General features: G+C 42.7%; 1 protein-coding gene across 1 annotated transcript in view; it reads left to right on the top strand.

Annotated features, from left to right (window-relative positions):
- The first annotated feature begins 3874 nt into the window (after positions 1–3874).
- The window catches only part of HGSNAT (heparan-alpha-glucosaminide N-acetyltransferase), a 48731-nt gene continuing 37120 nt past the window's right edge, over positions 3875–15485 (top strand). Inside the window, exons 1-3 of the mRNA XM_079908937.1 lie at positions 3875–4337; positions 4368–4487; positions 11650–11765. Of these exons, the coding sequence (XP_079765063.1) occupies positions 4262–4337; positions 4368–4487; positions 11650–11765 (312 nt within the window). The 5' untranslated portion in view covers positions 3875–4261. The remainder of the gene's footprint in view (positions 4338–4367; positions 4488–11649; positions 11766–15485) is intronic.

The raw sequence follows: 15485 nt of genomic DNA, 5'->3' as shown, positions 1-15485 counted from the left end.
CCTCCCAATGGTCCCCCCATTTCCCCCTTCAGGCATGGGATCCCTTCCCCTCCCCCAGCCACCCCTCAGGTGGGCCAGTCCCATCCTGCCTCCACTTTTCCTCTCTCTTCACTTCCCCCAAGCCCCACATCCTACCCAGTTGGGGTCCCTCCCATCCCCTTAGGTGTCCGTTGTCCCCCTCCGGTGCCTGGTAGGTGCCCTAGTTGTGAGGAGACACAAATTTGACGTCCTCCTAGTCCGCTGTCTTGATTCCGCCCCCTCTTTTGCCCATTGTTGAATCAAGTTGTTTGGTTTTTGTTGCTGTTGAGTAGGAGTTCTTCATATATTCTGTATACGAGTTCCTTATCAGATGTATGATTTGCAAATATCTTCTCATATTCTCTGAGTTGTCTTTTTACTTTATTGACAGTGTCTTTTAAAAAATTTTTTTAAAATTTTGAAGTCCAATTTGACTATATTTTTCTTTTGTTAGTCATGCTTTTGAGTAACAAAGAATCCAAGGCCAAATCCAAGGTCATGAAGATGAACCCCTATGTTTTCTTCCAATAGTTTTTTAGTTTTGACTCTTACATTAAAGTACTGAGTTAATTTTTGCGTATGGTGTAAAGTAAGGGTCCAGCTTCACTCTTTTGCTATATGCTATATATGCTATATGCCTATCCAGTTGTCCGAGAACAACTTGTTTAAATGTCTACGATTTTTTGTATTCCTTTGACCCCTCCACCCACTGCAGTCTGAACTTTGCTACTACTACTGCCCTGAAACTGCTGTCACCAGGTCACTAATGGCTAAATTTAATGTGCACTTTTCAGTCCTTTCCTTTTTGAAATTCCCCTTGACTGCTGTGGCTTCCCACCCCCAAGCTTTCTCCCACCCCTCTGGCTTCTTCCGCTCAGTCTCTGCCCACCCCACAGCTCCCGGTTTCCGTTTTCAGCCCTACACACACTACCTGGGTAATCTCATCCTCTTTCACAATTTCACTTGCCACATAAGTACTGATTTTCCCCAAATACTTAACTCTCCTTTTATATCAATGTTATTTGCAAATCATATATCTTATGTGTGATCGATATCCAGTATATATACAGAACTTCTACAACTCAGCAAAAGACCCACAAACCATCCAGTGAAATGAATAGACATTTCTCCAAAGAACATCTCAAATTCAACATTTCCAAAATAACTCTTCTCTGCTTCAAATTTGCTGCTTTGTGTGTGCTACATCTGTACATGGCATCCCATCCATGGTGATTTCCCAAGGGAGAAGCTCAATTTATATATAATAAAATGCAACCATTTAAAGTATTCATTTCAGTGAGTTTTGATACATTTATATACTTGTGTCACCACCCCTACAGATAAACACAGTGCATTTCTATCTCTTCTGGAATTTCGTATGTGCCCCATCCCATTCAATCCTTTCTCCACTGCTGGCCCCAGGCAATGACTCTCTGTTTTATTCTTAGAAAGATTAGAATTTCTTTTCCAGAGTTTCATGTAGTTGGAATCATGCAGTATGGTATATACCTTTTTGAGTCTGTCTTCTTTCATTCAGTGTAATGTTTATGAGATCCATCCATGTTTGTTGCTTATATATATTTTGTTAAATTTACTTACGTATTCATTTAAAAAACTTACTGTAAATGCTATTTTAAAAATTTCAATGTTCAATTTTGTTTATATCTAGGTTATAAAAATACAATCTATTTTTGTATATTGACTTTGAATTTCGTGACCTTGCTAAATTCACTTTAAGTTCTAGCAGCTTTTATTTTGTAGATTCCTTAAGATTTTACACATATATAATCATGTCATGTTTGAACAAAGCCAATTTATGTGCTTTTAATTTCTTTTTCTTGCCTTATTGCACTGACTGGGACCTCCAGGACAGTGCTGAGTAGAAGTGGTAAGGGCAGATATATTTGCCTTGTTCTTGATTCTAGGCAAAAAATATTGTCTTTCAAGTGTCATATTAGCTGTAAGTTTTTCATAGATGCCATTTATCAGATTGAGGAAGTTGCCTTCTATTCCTATTTTGTTGAGAGTTGAATAGATGTTGAATTTTGTCCAATTTTATTTCTGCATGTTTGTCACATTGGAATCATATGACCTGCTTTGGCCAGTGAATGCCAGTCACAGGCATCTCTCTGCTGGGCAGGAGCCAGTGTAGGATTTGCTACATCATTTCTCCATGGCTGCAGTCATGGTAGAATGAAGCACTGGACATGAATGTGAGCAAGACATGAGCTTTTGCTGAAAAAAGCCACAAGACTGGGTGTCTGTTTATTGTGCATTATAGCTTAACAGAGAAGGTTCTTGCCCTCAGGACAAACTCTTTGCCTTCATGGATCTTACATTCTAGTGCAAGGGAAGCAGAAAAACAAACACACATTATAATGTCAGGTAGATATGAGTAGAATGAAAACCAAAGCAGATATAGCAGGACACAGGGATAGAGAATGTTTTAGTTTTAAATAGGGGTATTGGGGAAGAAGGTAACAGGTGAGCTGAGACCTGAATGAAGTGAGGGAGGGTCTGTGAGGTGTCAGGGGAAGAGTGTTCTAGGTAGAGGGACCAGCCATGCTCAGCCCTAAGACAGGAATTCCAGATTCTTCTGGGCACGGAGGTTTGTGACAGAGCTGAAAGAGCCATCCTTGAAGAGGAAGCAGAGAAGGGCACATCCACCCAAGGGGCCCTGTGGCCCATTCTGGTTTTGTGGGGACCAGAGAAGCTGTTGGACAGCAGATGTCTAGTTGGTCTTGTCATACTCCTTATACACCAGTGTCCCTCAACTCCTGGGATTTTGAACAGTGGGGCCGGGCAAGGAGGAAAAAAGGAGTCACTGAACTTCTTTCTGACCTTCAGGCACAGAGGTTTGTTTTCTCTGAGAAAACCCATGTGACTGACCTTTATTAGATAGTTCATGACCATGACTTTCCTGAAAGTTATCTCCACCGTAAAACTCAACAGCTTGCTACTGTCCTTAAGAAGAAGCCTAAACTCAACTCTATTGTCGAGCTCACCTCCTGTCTCCTCCTTCCCCTCACAGAATTCTGCTTCCGTCACACTGGGTCTCTTTCAGTTCCTGCACTGAGACGTGCTTTCTCTGAGCCTTCGCAAAGGCTGCTCCTTCTGTTAGGAACGCTCTTCCTCCCTTCTCCTGGCTCACATCCCTCAGGACTCAGTTTAAATGTCCATCCTCCTGGGAAGCTTCCCAGACTAGCTTAGGTGTTTCCATCAAATGCTATCTTAGCGTCTTGTCCTTCTATGAACATAGCACTCATCACACTGTATTGTAGCTTTACAAAGTTATCAAGTCATTCAATATACAGAGAAGTATAAAAAATAATATAGAGAGCACGCATAAATCTATCACCCTACCTAAGCAATAACTTCTCTGGCTGAAGCCCACCGTGAAGCTGGACCTCAACATTGTGCCTCCTCCCTATTCCCAGCCACGGCTTAAATTCAGTGTTTAACTTTCCATATGTATCTTTATACTTTTATTACACATGCATATAAGCCTAAACAACATACCTATTTTGCTTGGCTTTACACTTTATGTATGATATTAAAAAGATATGTCTGCAACTTGCATTTCCCTCTCAGCCTTATTTTTGAGATTCATCCGTGTGGACACAGGTAAGTCTAGATCATTTCTACTGCTGTATGCATTACACCACAATTCATCCATTTTCTCCACTGATGGACATTTAGATCATTTACAGGTTCTTGCAGTTTCAAACCACTCTGCCTCAAGCATGACTGGATCTGCCCTTCATGCGTATGTTAGTTTCCCCGGGCGCAAAGCTAGGAGTGTAACCGCGGGGTCATCGTGCCTGCGAGCCTTTAACTTCATCCGGGACTGGCAACCAGCTCTTCCAAGTGGTAGTAACACACGGTGGCTTTTATGTCGCAACTCTCCCTCTGGATAGCAAACGCCTTGGGGGCTGGGACTCAGAACAGTGGACAGAGGACACTAACACCCGTTTGTATGGCGAATGGCTGGACGGAGGGATTCAGCGTAATGTCGCTCAGCGGGTGGTGAGGGACCGCGGAGCGGCGGCTCGGGGCCTGCGGGGCCCTCTCTTCCCGACGCGACGCGTCTCTCCTCAAGACAAAAAAAAAAACAACAACCCAAAAAAAAGCAAAACCCTGCGCAGCGGTTCCGGGTGCGGTGAGCTCCCCTCCCCCGGAAGATCCGCCCCCGCCCCGCCCCCGCGGTGGCTCGCGCCCCGCCCCCGGGGCCGATCGCCGGGCGATGACGGGCTCGCGGCCGTGTGCGGCCGAGCAGCGCGGGTCCCGGGAGCGCGGCGGCGGCGGCGGCGGCGGCGGCGGCGGCGGCGGCGGCGGCGGCGGCGGCGGCGCGGGGTCGGCGGGCGGCATGAGCGGGACGGGGGCCGCGGGCTGGGCGCTGGCCGCGCTGCTGCTGGCCGCGTCCGTGCTGAGCGCCGCGCTGCTGGCCCCCGGCAGCTCCCCGACGCCAGGTGAGTGCGCGCTCCGGCCGGGCCCGCGGGGCGGCGACTGTCCCCTCCCCGGGGCGGCGCGCGGGACAGCTCGGGAGGAGCAGCGCCCGGAACTCGCGTGTCGTTTCCGCCGCGCTGTCGTGGCGGGGCCGGGGCTCGTGCACGGAGGCCGACCCGCGGGAGGACGCAGGAGGGCGGGAGTGGCGCTCCTCGGGCTTCATGGAGTGCCTTTGACCCGGAGACCTGTCGCCCCCTAATGCAAAGCTGATCGGAGCCGGGCCGGCGCCCCGCTCCGTCCGCCGCACGGAGGGGTTGCGGGGGACCCGCCGGAGCCGCGGCCCGAGCACGCAGCTCCGTGCGCGGCGGGACGGAGAGGCCGGCTCGGCTGTGCTGGGCTCCGGGGTCACCGCGGCCCGGGCCGGGGGCGCAGCGGGAGCGCGCGGGAGGCGGCGGGCGCGGGAGCTGGCGGCCGAGGCCCGGGGTCGGATCTCGAGCGAGCCTCCTCGGCCCGCTGGGCGGTTCCGCTTCCATGGTGACGGGCGGAGCGCCGGGGCTGCGGTCTGCAGGGGCGCCCCGGGCGAGGTCGGCGGCCTGGGAGGGCTCGGGGGGATCGGTGCTCATGTCCGGCAGGGAGGAGAGGAGAGGTGAACCTCGGCTCAGCGAGCGTTTCCCCAGCTTGCCTGGTCTCCGAGCTCGCCAGGGAAGTGGAAAAAAAAAGGCAAATTCCAGGACCTCCCGCTAGACCCCTTGGACGAGGACCCAGGGCCCTAGAAGATCTCAGTCCCATGCCCCTCCCCAGGGGATGCTGTGGTCGAAGGTCAGCCCTTGGGATCAGCCAAGGGCAGCAAACCCGGTTCGGTCAGTGTTGGGGAAGGTCTCCTTATCACCTGGGTAGCTGGGGGGCCACTTGCCTCTGCTCCCTTCATCCCATCACCTTTGTATCAGAACGCGGGGGTTTTGGTGTCAGCGTGTGTGGTTCAAACTGCCGCTCCTCCTCGATCAAAATGTTGTAGGGAGAAGACAAAATCAATTTTGAAAAAGCATCTTAGCTGATTACGTTTAATACAGTGTCTCCCCCGCCCCCGAGCTCAGTCTCGTCACTCCCTCCCTTTTATAATCGAGCAACGGACCTCAAGGGGTTACATAATCTGCCCTGTCACAACTTGTCAGAGACTGAACCCGTACAACGCTCTATTTTTGTGCTTTAGCATCAGTTAATACTGATAATTATTGTAGGAAAAAGGTAAGTTTCTAAGCAGTGATTCTGTGTAGTGAGGGAGAGCATACTAGTAGCGTTCTGAAGCCATCCAATCCCGAATCTTCACAGAGCAGTGTTGCCAGGTCAGCCAGGCTTTTAGTGCCACCTGGAGGCCAACTTTGGGCGGGACAGATTCCTACTAAGAACTCCACCTTTATATGATTTGTGGACTCAAGTTTACTTGAAAAGAAAAAAAAAAAAATTAAGTAGACTATGTCTTTTCAGATATGCTCAGCAAAGACACTTACGAGCAGGGAGCTAGAACCAGAAATTGAGTATTTGGATATGAAGTAAAAGCCTAATATGCGAGCAGTACAGTTACTTGGGCACTATTGAAACGTGACTTTGTTTGGTTTATTTCCTCACCAAGACATTGTAGACAGGAAGAGGGAATTGTCTGTTGTATGTAATGCTCCTTGAGGCTGTCCTGGTATTTCTTTTTTTTAAAAATATTTATTTGGTTGCGCAGGGCGAGTTGTGGCAGGCGGGCTCCTTAGTTGTGGCATGCAAACTCTTAGTTGCAGCATGCATGTGGGATCTAGTTCCCTGACCAGGGATCGAACCCTGGGCCCCCTGCATTGGGAGCGCGGAGTCTTAACCACTGCACCACGAGGGAAGTCCCTGCCCTGGTATTTGTAAGTTCAGCTGTTGGCAGCTTTTTCTAGAAACTGAGCATCAGTTTCAATTTCGGCGTCATATTGGATGGCTTAGGAATTTCGTCCTTTGTGTTTGTGTGTGTGTGTGTGTGTGTGTGTGTGTGTGAGTGGTACAGACTACACACTCATTGGGTTTTTAAAAAATTTATTGTATTGAACTATAGCTGATTTATAATGTGTTAATTTCTGCTGTATGGCAAATGATTCAGTTATACATATATATACATTCTTTTTCATATTCTTTTCCATTGTGCTTTATCATAGGATACTGAATATAGTTCCCTGTGCTCTATAGTAGGACCTTGTTGCTTATCCATTCTATATATAATAGTTTGCATCTGCTAATCCCACAGACTCATTGGTTTTTTTAAAAATGCTCAAATAATGCAAAAAGGTACAAAGATGTCAGAATCCCCTGGCCTTACACTCACAGTGTCTGTTGCTGCTGTTTTGAGGAGAATAAGTGTTGATGAGGGTGTGGAGAAAAGGGAACCCTCCTACACTGTGGGTGGGAATGTAAATTGGTGCAGCCACTATGGAGCACAGTTTGGAGGTTCCTCAAAAAACTAAAAATAGAACTGCCATATGATCCAGCAATTCCACTCCTGGGTATGTAACTGAAGAAAATGAAAACATTAATTCAAAAAGATACGTGCACCCAGTGTTCATAGCAGCATTGTTTACAATAGCCAAGATATGGAAGCAACCTAAGTGTCCATCAACAGATGAATGGATAAAGATGTGGTACATATATACAATGGAATATTACTCAGCCATAAAAAAGAATGAATGAAATAATGCCATTTGCAGCAACATGGATATGAGGGTATTATACTAAGTGAAATAAGTCAGAGAAGGGCAAATACTGTATGTTGTAATTTATATGTGGAATCTAAAAATAAAATGAATGAATATAACAAAACAGAAATAGACTCACAGATATAGAGAACAAACTAGTGGTTACCAGTGGGGAAAGGAAAGGGGGAGGGGCAAGAACGAGGGTAGAGGATTAAGAGATACAAACTGCTATGTATAAAGTAAACTACAAGGATATATTGTATAGCATGAGGGATATGGCCAATATTTTATAGTAACTTTAAATGGAGTATAATCTATAAAAGTTTTTTAATCACTATGTAGTACACCTGAAACTAATATATTATAAATCAGCTATACCTCAATTTAAAAAGTACAAAAAATAAATCATACTGGTTGGGCAGAGATTCTGATTTAATAGGTCTGGGGTGGAGCCAGGGCATTGGTATTTTTTTGTTTTGTTTTGTTTTTAAATTATGTATTAATTAATTTATTTATGTTATTATTTTATTTATTTATTTATATTTTATTTTTGGCCGCGTTGGGTCTTTGTTGCTGCATGCGGGCTTTCTCTAGTTGCAGCGAGAGGGGGTTACTCTTCATTGCAATGTGTGGGCTTCTCATTGCAGTGGCTTTTCTTGTTGTGGAGCATGGGCTCTAGGCACATGGGCTTCAGTAGCTGTGGCATGTGGGCTCAGTTGTGGCTCCTGGGCTCTAGAGCGCAGGCTCAGCAGTTGTGGCACATGGACTTAGTTGCTCCGCGGCATGTGGTATCTTCCTGGACCAGGGCTCGAACCCATGTCCCCTGCATTGGCAGGCGGATTCTTAACCACTGCACCACCAGGGAAGTCTGGTTTTGTGTTTTTTTTAGCTTGCCAGGTAATTCTGATGTTCAGCTAGCATTAGCCCTTCATACAACCTTATATAAAATAATATTGATGACAATTAAGAGCCTTCAAAGTCTGAAATTCACATGGAAAAATTAAGCATGAAACAAGAACTGTATTCCACCCACCACTGAAGACTCATAGAAGTATGAATAAAAAGAGTAGTTACTACAGCTCTGAAGGGATGATGCTGTATAGAACAATTACGGAGGAAAAGGTCAACAGCTAGTGACTATAAATTTGCAAATGGAAGCTCTCAAACCTGAACAAGGGAAATGAAAAAGAGAAATACTTGAAAACATTATGACAAGTATGACAAAGGATTTAATATCACAGGGGCTAAGTGGTTAAATAAACATTCCAACAATTCACAGGAAAGGAAAGTACTGATAGTCAACATTTGGAAAACATGTTCGAACTTGCTAATTGTCAGTTCAGAACTAAAATAATAAGGAAATTATATTTTCTATACTTCGGGCTAAAACGCAAGGGAAAAAATTAAACTGGCCCAGCTGCTAGGGGACAGATCTGCTTAGTCTCAGGAGACTGGGAGCACAGAGGTTAGGTGCTGGCCAGACTGGTGAGTCTGGTGGGTGACCTCTCCAGGCCTTCCATACCTCATCCGGAGGCTGGAGACACCAGCAGCTGTTTCACGAGGCTGTTGGGACCTGGAGCACAGTAAGTGTGTCGTTTTTGGTGTCACCTGGGAGCCGATGAACACCACAGTTGTCTTTATAAACCGGCACAGCTAAATTGGGAGAGGAATTTGGCTAAACATATCAAAAACTATTTAAAAAGCTATTTTTGATTGAAAATTTCACTCCTGGAAGTTCATTCTTAAGGAACTATGTTGAAAGAAGAGCATGTTGATTTTCAGGTGTCTATAGCGCCGTTTTTATATAGGATATAGCATCATTTCTTATAATTGGAAAAAAGGGGAATGGGGAAAAATTGGAAATAAGGTTAAATGAAAAGAGAAGAAACAACTTTTCAAAATATTTAACCACATGTTCCTGATTCTGACGAAGCCCCTCTTGTCCCCTGCATTGGTTGGATGTGGCCCAGGTCATTATAATCATCATTTGTCGAACACTTACTTTGTTTGAGGTTCTCTGTCAAGCACTTTGGTAGTGTTATCAATTTTAGCCTCCCCAGCAATCCTCCGAAGCACACACTGTTATGACCCCTAATTTATTGATGAGGATGCTGAGGCAGGGTGGGGTCCAGATTCAAGTTGGCCCAACATGGAGTCCACACACTTAACCCACCATGTTATACTCCTGGTCTCAAACGCTGCTTCTGCTGGCCGCTCGCCATAGGGCGACCAAAGAACAGAAAAAGTGATTGATAAAGCTTTGTTTAGCCTGGAAGGGAAAAAAAGCCTCAGTAGATTATTAAAAGTTATATACTCTGTGTTTTGTCTTCACTGAGAGCTAAATAAGGGTAAATTAGGATGAACGCTAAAAATGAGGGATTTAGGCTGGCTGCAGTAAAGAATTTTCTGAATTAACCAGATGAGGTACTGGGGAGCCCTGAATTAAGCTTTCATATTACAAAATAAAAGAGGCTAGATTATTACCTTTCTGGTTGTGTTATTAAATAGTTTCCCTTAACCCTTACACTGTTGGTGGGAATGTAAATTGTTACAACCACTGTGGAGAACAGTATGGAGGTTCCTTAAAAAACTAAAAATAGAGCTACCATATGATCCAGCAATCCCACTCCTGGGCATATATCTGGAAAAAAACATAATTTGAAAAGACACATGCACCCCAATGTTCATTGCAGCACTATTTACAATAGCCAGGACATGGAAGCAACCTAAATGTCCAATGAAAGATGAATGGATAAAGAAGATGTGGTACATATATACAGTGGAGTATTACTCAGCCATAAAAAAGAATGAAATAATGCCATTTGCATCAACATGGATGCAGCTAGAGATTATCATACTAAGTGAAGTAAGTCAGACAAAGACAAATATCATATGATATCACTTATATGTGGAATCTAAAAATAAATGATACAAATGAACTTATTTACAAAACAGAAATAGACTCACAAACTTTGAAAACAAACTTATGGTTACCAAAGGGGAAATGTGTGTGGGGAGGAATAAATTAGGAGTTTGGGATTAACATATATGCACTACTATATATATGTATATATAATAGATAATTAACAAGGCCCTACTGTGTTGCACAGGGGACTCACTATTCTGTAATAGGCTACATGGGAAAAGAATCTGGAAAAGAATGGATATATGGGGACTTCCCTGGTGGCGCAGTGGATAAGACTCTGTGCTCCCAATGCAGGGGGCCTGGGTTCGATCCCTGGTCAGGGAACTAGATCCCACATGCATGCCGCAAGTAAGAGTTCACATGCCACAACTAAGGAGCCCACCTGCTGCAACTGAGGAGCCCACGTGCTGCAACTAAGGAGCTGGCGAGCTGCAACTAAGGAGGCCGCCTGCCACAACTAAGACCCGGTGCAACCAAATAAATAAATTAATTAAAAAAAAAAGAATGGATATATGTATATGTATAATGGAATCGCTTTGCTCTACATCTGAAACTAACACAACATTGTAAATCAACTAGACTCCAGTATAAAATAAAAAATTAAAGAAAGTTTCCCTTTTTTTCTTTTGCCTAGAAGCTAGATGGTGATTTCTCTTTCATATAATATAACAGATATAAATGGCCTAGTTGATCTGGATGAAACACTTTGCTTTAACTTTAGCCAATAATAGTTCACTGTTTTCCTACCAAATTGGCAGACTGAAAGGTAGAAGATGCATCATGCTTATGGTACCCTGAGAGCATCTGGTAAAGTGATGAGCTCTAAGCCCAGGGAATATGGAGCAGTGGCTCTTTCTGCCCTTCAGACTTACCCTCTCTCCTTCCCCGCCTCATGTCTGCCATGGAAACCAGGAGATGCAGAACTCCAAACAAAAGTGACATCAGGCAGAGCTTCTCGGACTGTAAAGGGCGTGCAGATCCCCCAGGAACACTGCTGCTCTGCGCGTCCTGACTCCCTAGTCTGGGGTCCTGCAGGTCTTAAGAGCTGCCCATCCCAGCTCAGAGCTGAGTGATGTGGGCCAGGAAAGTTGGAGCTTCGGAATCACGCAGATTGGGTTCACGTCAGTGATTTTACTGAAAACCTCTGTGGCCATGGGCAGTTATGTAATTTTTGTGGGCCTTAATTTCTTTATCCGTAGGATGGAGAAAATACCTAGCTCATGAGGTTGTTATATTATCAAATAGAAGTTGCACGGAAACAACTAAACTTGGTGCCCCTCACACCTTAGTACTTGGTGATTGGAAGATGCGAATGGTGTTGATTGAATCCTTGTTTGTAGTGGAGGCATGTGTGTGGAAGGGAACTGGGTGCGTGTGTGCACGTGCACATCCGTGTGGACACGGCATGAGGGACGAGAGACCCCAGGCGTTTGAGAAGCGCTCCTGAGAAGCCACTTTCCACTCTGATGCACTTTGTGTCTGACACATCTTTCAGGTGCCTAGTTTTTCTTTTTCTTTTTCTTTTTTTTTTCTAATTCTTACCAGACTTAGGGAAAAAAAGGCACTTGGAGCTGAAGATGGACCAGGCTTTGCTGCTCATCCATAATGAACTGCCTGGGACAAACCTGACCATCTACTGGAATTTCGATCGCTGTTATCATGTAGGTGCTGCGTGCTTGCTCACAGTTGTGTTTGCTTTGGGGCTGGTTTGATATGGCCCCAGTGCTGTCAGACCTGAAGCCCTTCACATGTTAGCCTCAGCTTTACAGGTGAGGAAACAAACAGGCTAGACAAAGACTCAGAAGAAATTCCATCACGGAGGATGCCTAGCAATGGGCAGCATCCCTTTTTTATCGTTTCCCTGCCCATCTTTTTCAAACCAGTTTCTGTGATGAGCAAAATTGATAGACATGGTTTTTTTTGTTTTTTGTTTTTTTTTTTTTAATGTGACAAGCATTCTTTCATTCCACAATAAGAGCATAAACCAGATCCGGGCCACTTGCTCATTTCTGCCACCTCTTATAGCCTGTACCTCAGAGCCATTAATCAAGGGGCCTAGAGTGTGACAGGGCAGCCACACCACTGGTTTCAAGTTGCAGAGGGTGATGCACTAGGATGGGGTCTCAGCAGGGTATTCACACTCCCTTTTGGAGTCCATTCAATTTGATACCTTGTGAAGCCTGAAGTGATAGACGTGTTTTGGCTCCTCTGCCCACTGCATAACCCTCCTGCTGGACCAGAGAAGGAAGGAGTGAGACACGGCGGGGGCGGGGGCGGGGCGGTGAGGGCCACTGGACGCTTACGCTGAGGCCCTTCTGATGATAAAGGATTTTATCTGAAGGTGTTGCTCCTATGCTAGACCTTGTTGCTTTTTAAGGACAGGGCTATTCTTCCATGTAAAATGAAATAGTCTTTACTTCCAGATTGAGAGCTTCAATGTACCACCTTCAGAGGAGGAATTTTAATGGATAGTGAACTATTTAGTGTAAATAGCTTTTTAAGAAAGAAAACAAATTTTAAAAGTCCCCAGTGTGGGTATCAGCTAGAAGATGATGGAGCAGTACATGATACCTCCTGTAAAGTTAAGTGAAACACAGAACATTGGTAATATTAAAAAGGTAGGTCAAGACCAAGAAAAGGCTTATCACAAGAGGGACTAAAAGGACCTTAAATTAAGTAGAAAAAAATCAATAACTTCAAAAATATCTGTAATGTATTTAACAAAACATCAATCATGTGTTGTCAAACGAGACTAAACACAAACGGCAGAGATTATACTTTCTGCAATTTCCTACCTCTGCATAACAAAAAAATACTAATAGGAGAGAGAATACAGCCATAAATGTCATAGAAAAATCTTTGACCTGGCCAAAGCAATTCTTATGAAAATTTGTGTCTAAATGTTTCTAACAGTAAAGATAATGTTAATACAAGTTGTCGCTGCTGTTTACTGAGGGCCTGCTCTGTTTTAGATACATTATATCTCATTTAATCCTCACAGCAATCCAGGAAATACCTGGATTCTGCAGATGGTGATGCTGAGATTAAGAGCGGGAAAGTGACTTTATCCCAGGTCCCCCCGCTGTCACGTGGCAGCGCTGGGGTCCTCACCCCTCAGTCTAGCTTCAGAGTGTGTCCGCTTTCCTTTCTGGATCCTGCTTTATGTTAATCAGGAAAAAAAGGGGAAAAGAAAAGCTACTGAGTAAGGATCTCAAGGTCTTGGAAAGCAGTGTCATCATCCAAACAAGAAAAAAGGAAGCAATAAAAACAGTAACTATGGAAACTGCAAAATGAGAAAAAAACTGGGAATAAGAATGAGCCAAGAGGTGGTTTTCTAAAATAAAAGTCACACATACTCTGTAATGGCCTATATGGGAAAAGAACCTAAACAAAGAAAAAGAGTGGATATATGTATACGTGTAACTGATTCACTTTGCTGTACACCTGAAACTATAACACAGCATTGTAAATCAACAATACTCCAATAAAAATTTGAAAAATTAAAAAATAAATAAAAGTCACACAATTGATAAATTATTGATACATTTAAGGGAACAATGGAAATTAATAAAATTAGCAATTATATTTCAACAGAAATTGAAATAATTATGGTCCAATGAACAGTTAAGACTGATCAATTTAAAGTACAAAAATTGATTGATTTCCTTCAAAAAATATAATATGAAGATTGATTCAAGAAATTGAGGATATAAATAGATCAGCAACTGATTAAGAATCTGGAGAGTTGTAATGAATTTCTCTACCTAAAAATAGGTCATTTTCTCCTGCATTTTCAAATAATAAATAATTCTTAATCTATATAAACTGACCCTAAATATAACAACAATAAAAAAAATGATGTCTTGGTATCTGATTCATTCTGCAGGGTGTTGATCTTAAAATCTAGCCAAGACATGACAGAAAATGCAGGTCAATCTTTCTAATTAATGTGGATGTAAAAATCTTAAATAAATTATCAGGTAGAATAAGTTGGCATATTGAGAGATTTATGATGACTTATATTTTCATCTTGAGGAATCTATAAGAGGTCATATATATGGACAATGATAAAATTTTAATGGGAAAATTATAGGCTAAATGGAGAAATAGCCAATGCACGCTGATGTGACACCTAAACGTAGGAAAAATGGCAATACTTCCCAAATTAGTTTATACATTCAACACAATTGCTTGTGGATACTTTATAGAAGCTGCATAAAAATAATTCCAAAATGTCTATGAAAAAGTAAGTGTGCAAGAGAATCAGAGGATGGCCCAAAAGGAGAACGGATGGTACGGAGACTTGCTGTACCGGATAAGAAGTATCGCAGAGCACGGTCGTGAATGTAGCCAAAAAAGATAAATGAAGACCAACGGGCCAAACGAAGTATAAGAAGTAGAATCTAATTTACGTAAGAATTTAACAGCTAAAACCATGGGAAAGGTATTTAGAATTATGGGATACCATCTGTCAAATACCCCAAGTGGATTCAAGTAAAAAAAAACAAAACCCACAAATTTAACAAATACTAAAAAATGCAGAATACATTGTTAAACTCATGAAGCCATAGAAGAAATAACAAACCAGAGTAGTGTGACTCTGTAAAACTTTAAAAACAACAACATAATAAGATGAAAGCACTAGAGTGGAGAAGCGTTTGAGAGAGTTAGAAGTTTCATGTTGCAGTGTACGAGGACAGATTTCTAAGATTCTGTTTGAGGGAATTGAGTGTCTACCAGGTGGTTCACACCATAAGGAACATAAAAGAGCAAAAGAAAATTGAATTATTTAATCTACTTCTAATTTAAAATGTAATCTTAATGCTGTGGTATCATAAACACCTAGTACCTGAACAAAAGGAAGAATGATATGAAGTCCTGGTAAGGCTGATGAGAAATAAATCTATTGTAATTTTTCTTATGTGAGTGCTATTTGGCCACGTGTAACAAGAACCATTAAAATGATTATTTTTTTAATCCAGTAATCTCAGTTTTGGAAATTTGTCTTAGGGAAAGAGTTTAAAGGAATAAGAACATCATGTGTAGATCTTTTAAAACAATATAATTTATATAAATTATAAATATAAGTAGATTTATATTATTATATATCATATAATTAAATTATATATCTTCCAAAGCAATATAATTTATATAAGTTATATACAAAAAGATAAAACGAGCTTTGAAAGCACCCTAAGTATTCATAGCGATAGTATTTGATGGAATATAATGCAACCATTAAAAATTATAAATATGCAAATTAGGTAGAATCATGGAAGTTTATTTGTTAAATAATATTAAGTAAAACCATAGAATGCAAGATTAAAGGGATGCTGTATTTGTTAATTATGTGAAGAATGTACCTATGAACAAAGATTATG

This window comes from Stenella coeruleoalba (assembly GCF_951394435.1).
Source record: "Stenella coeruleoalba genome assembly, chromosome: 21".
NCBI lineage: Eukaryota > Metazoa > Chordata > Mammalia > Artiodactyla > Delphinidae > Stenella > Stenella coeruleoalba.
This window is presented reverse-complemented; position numbering and strand designations above follow the sequence as displayed.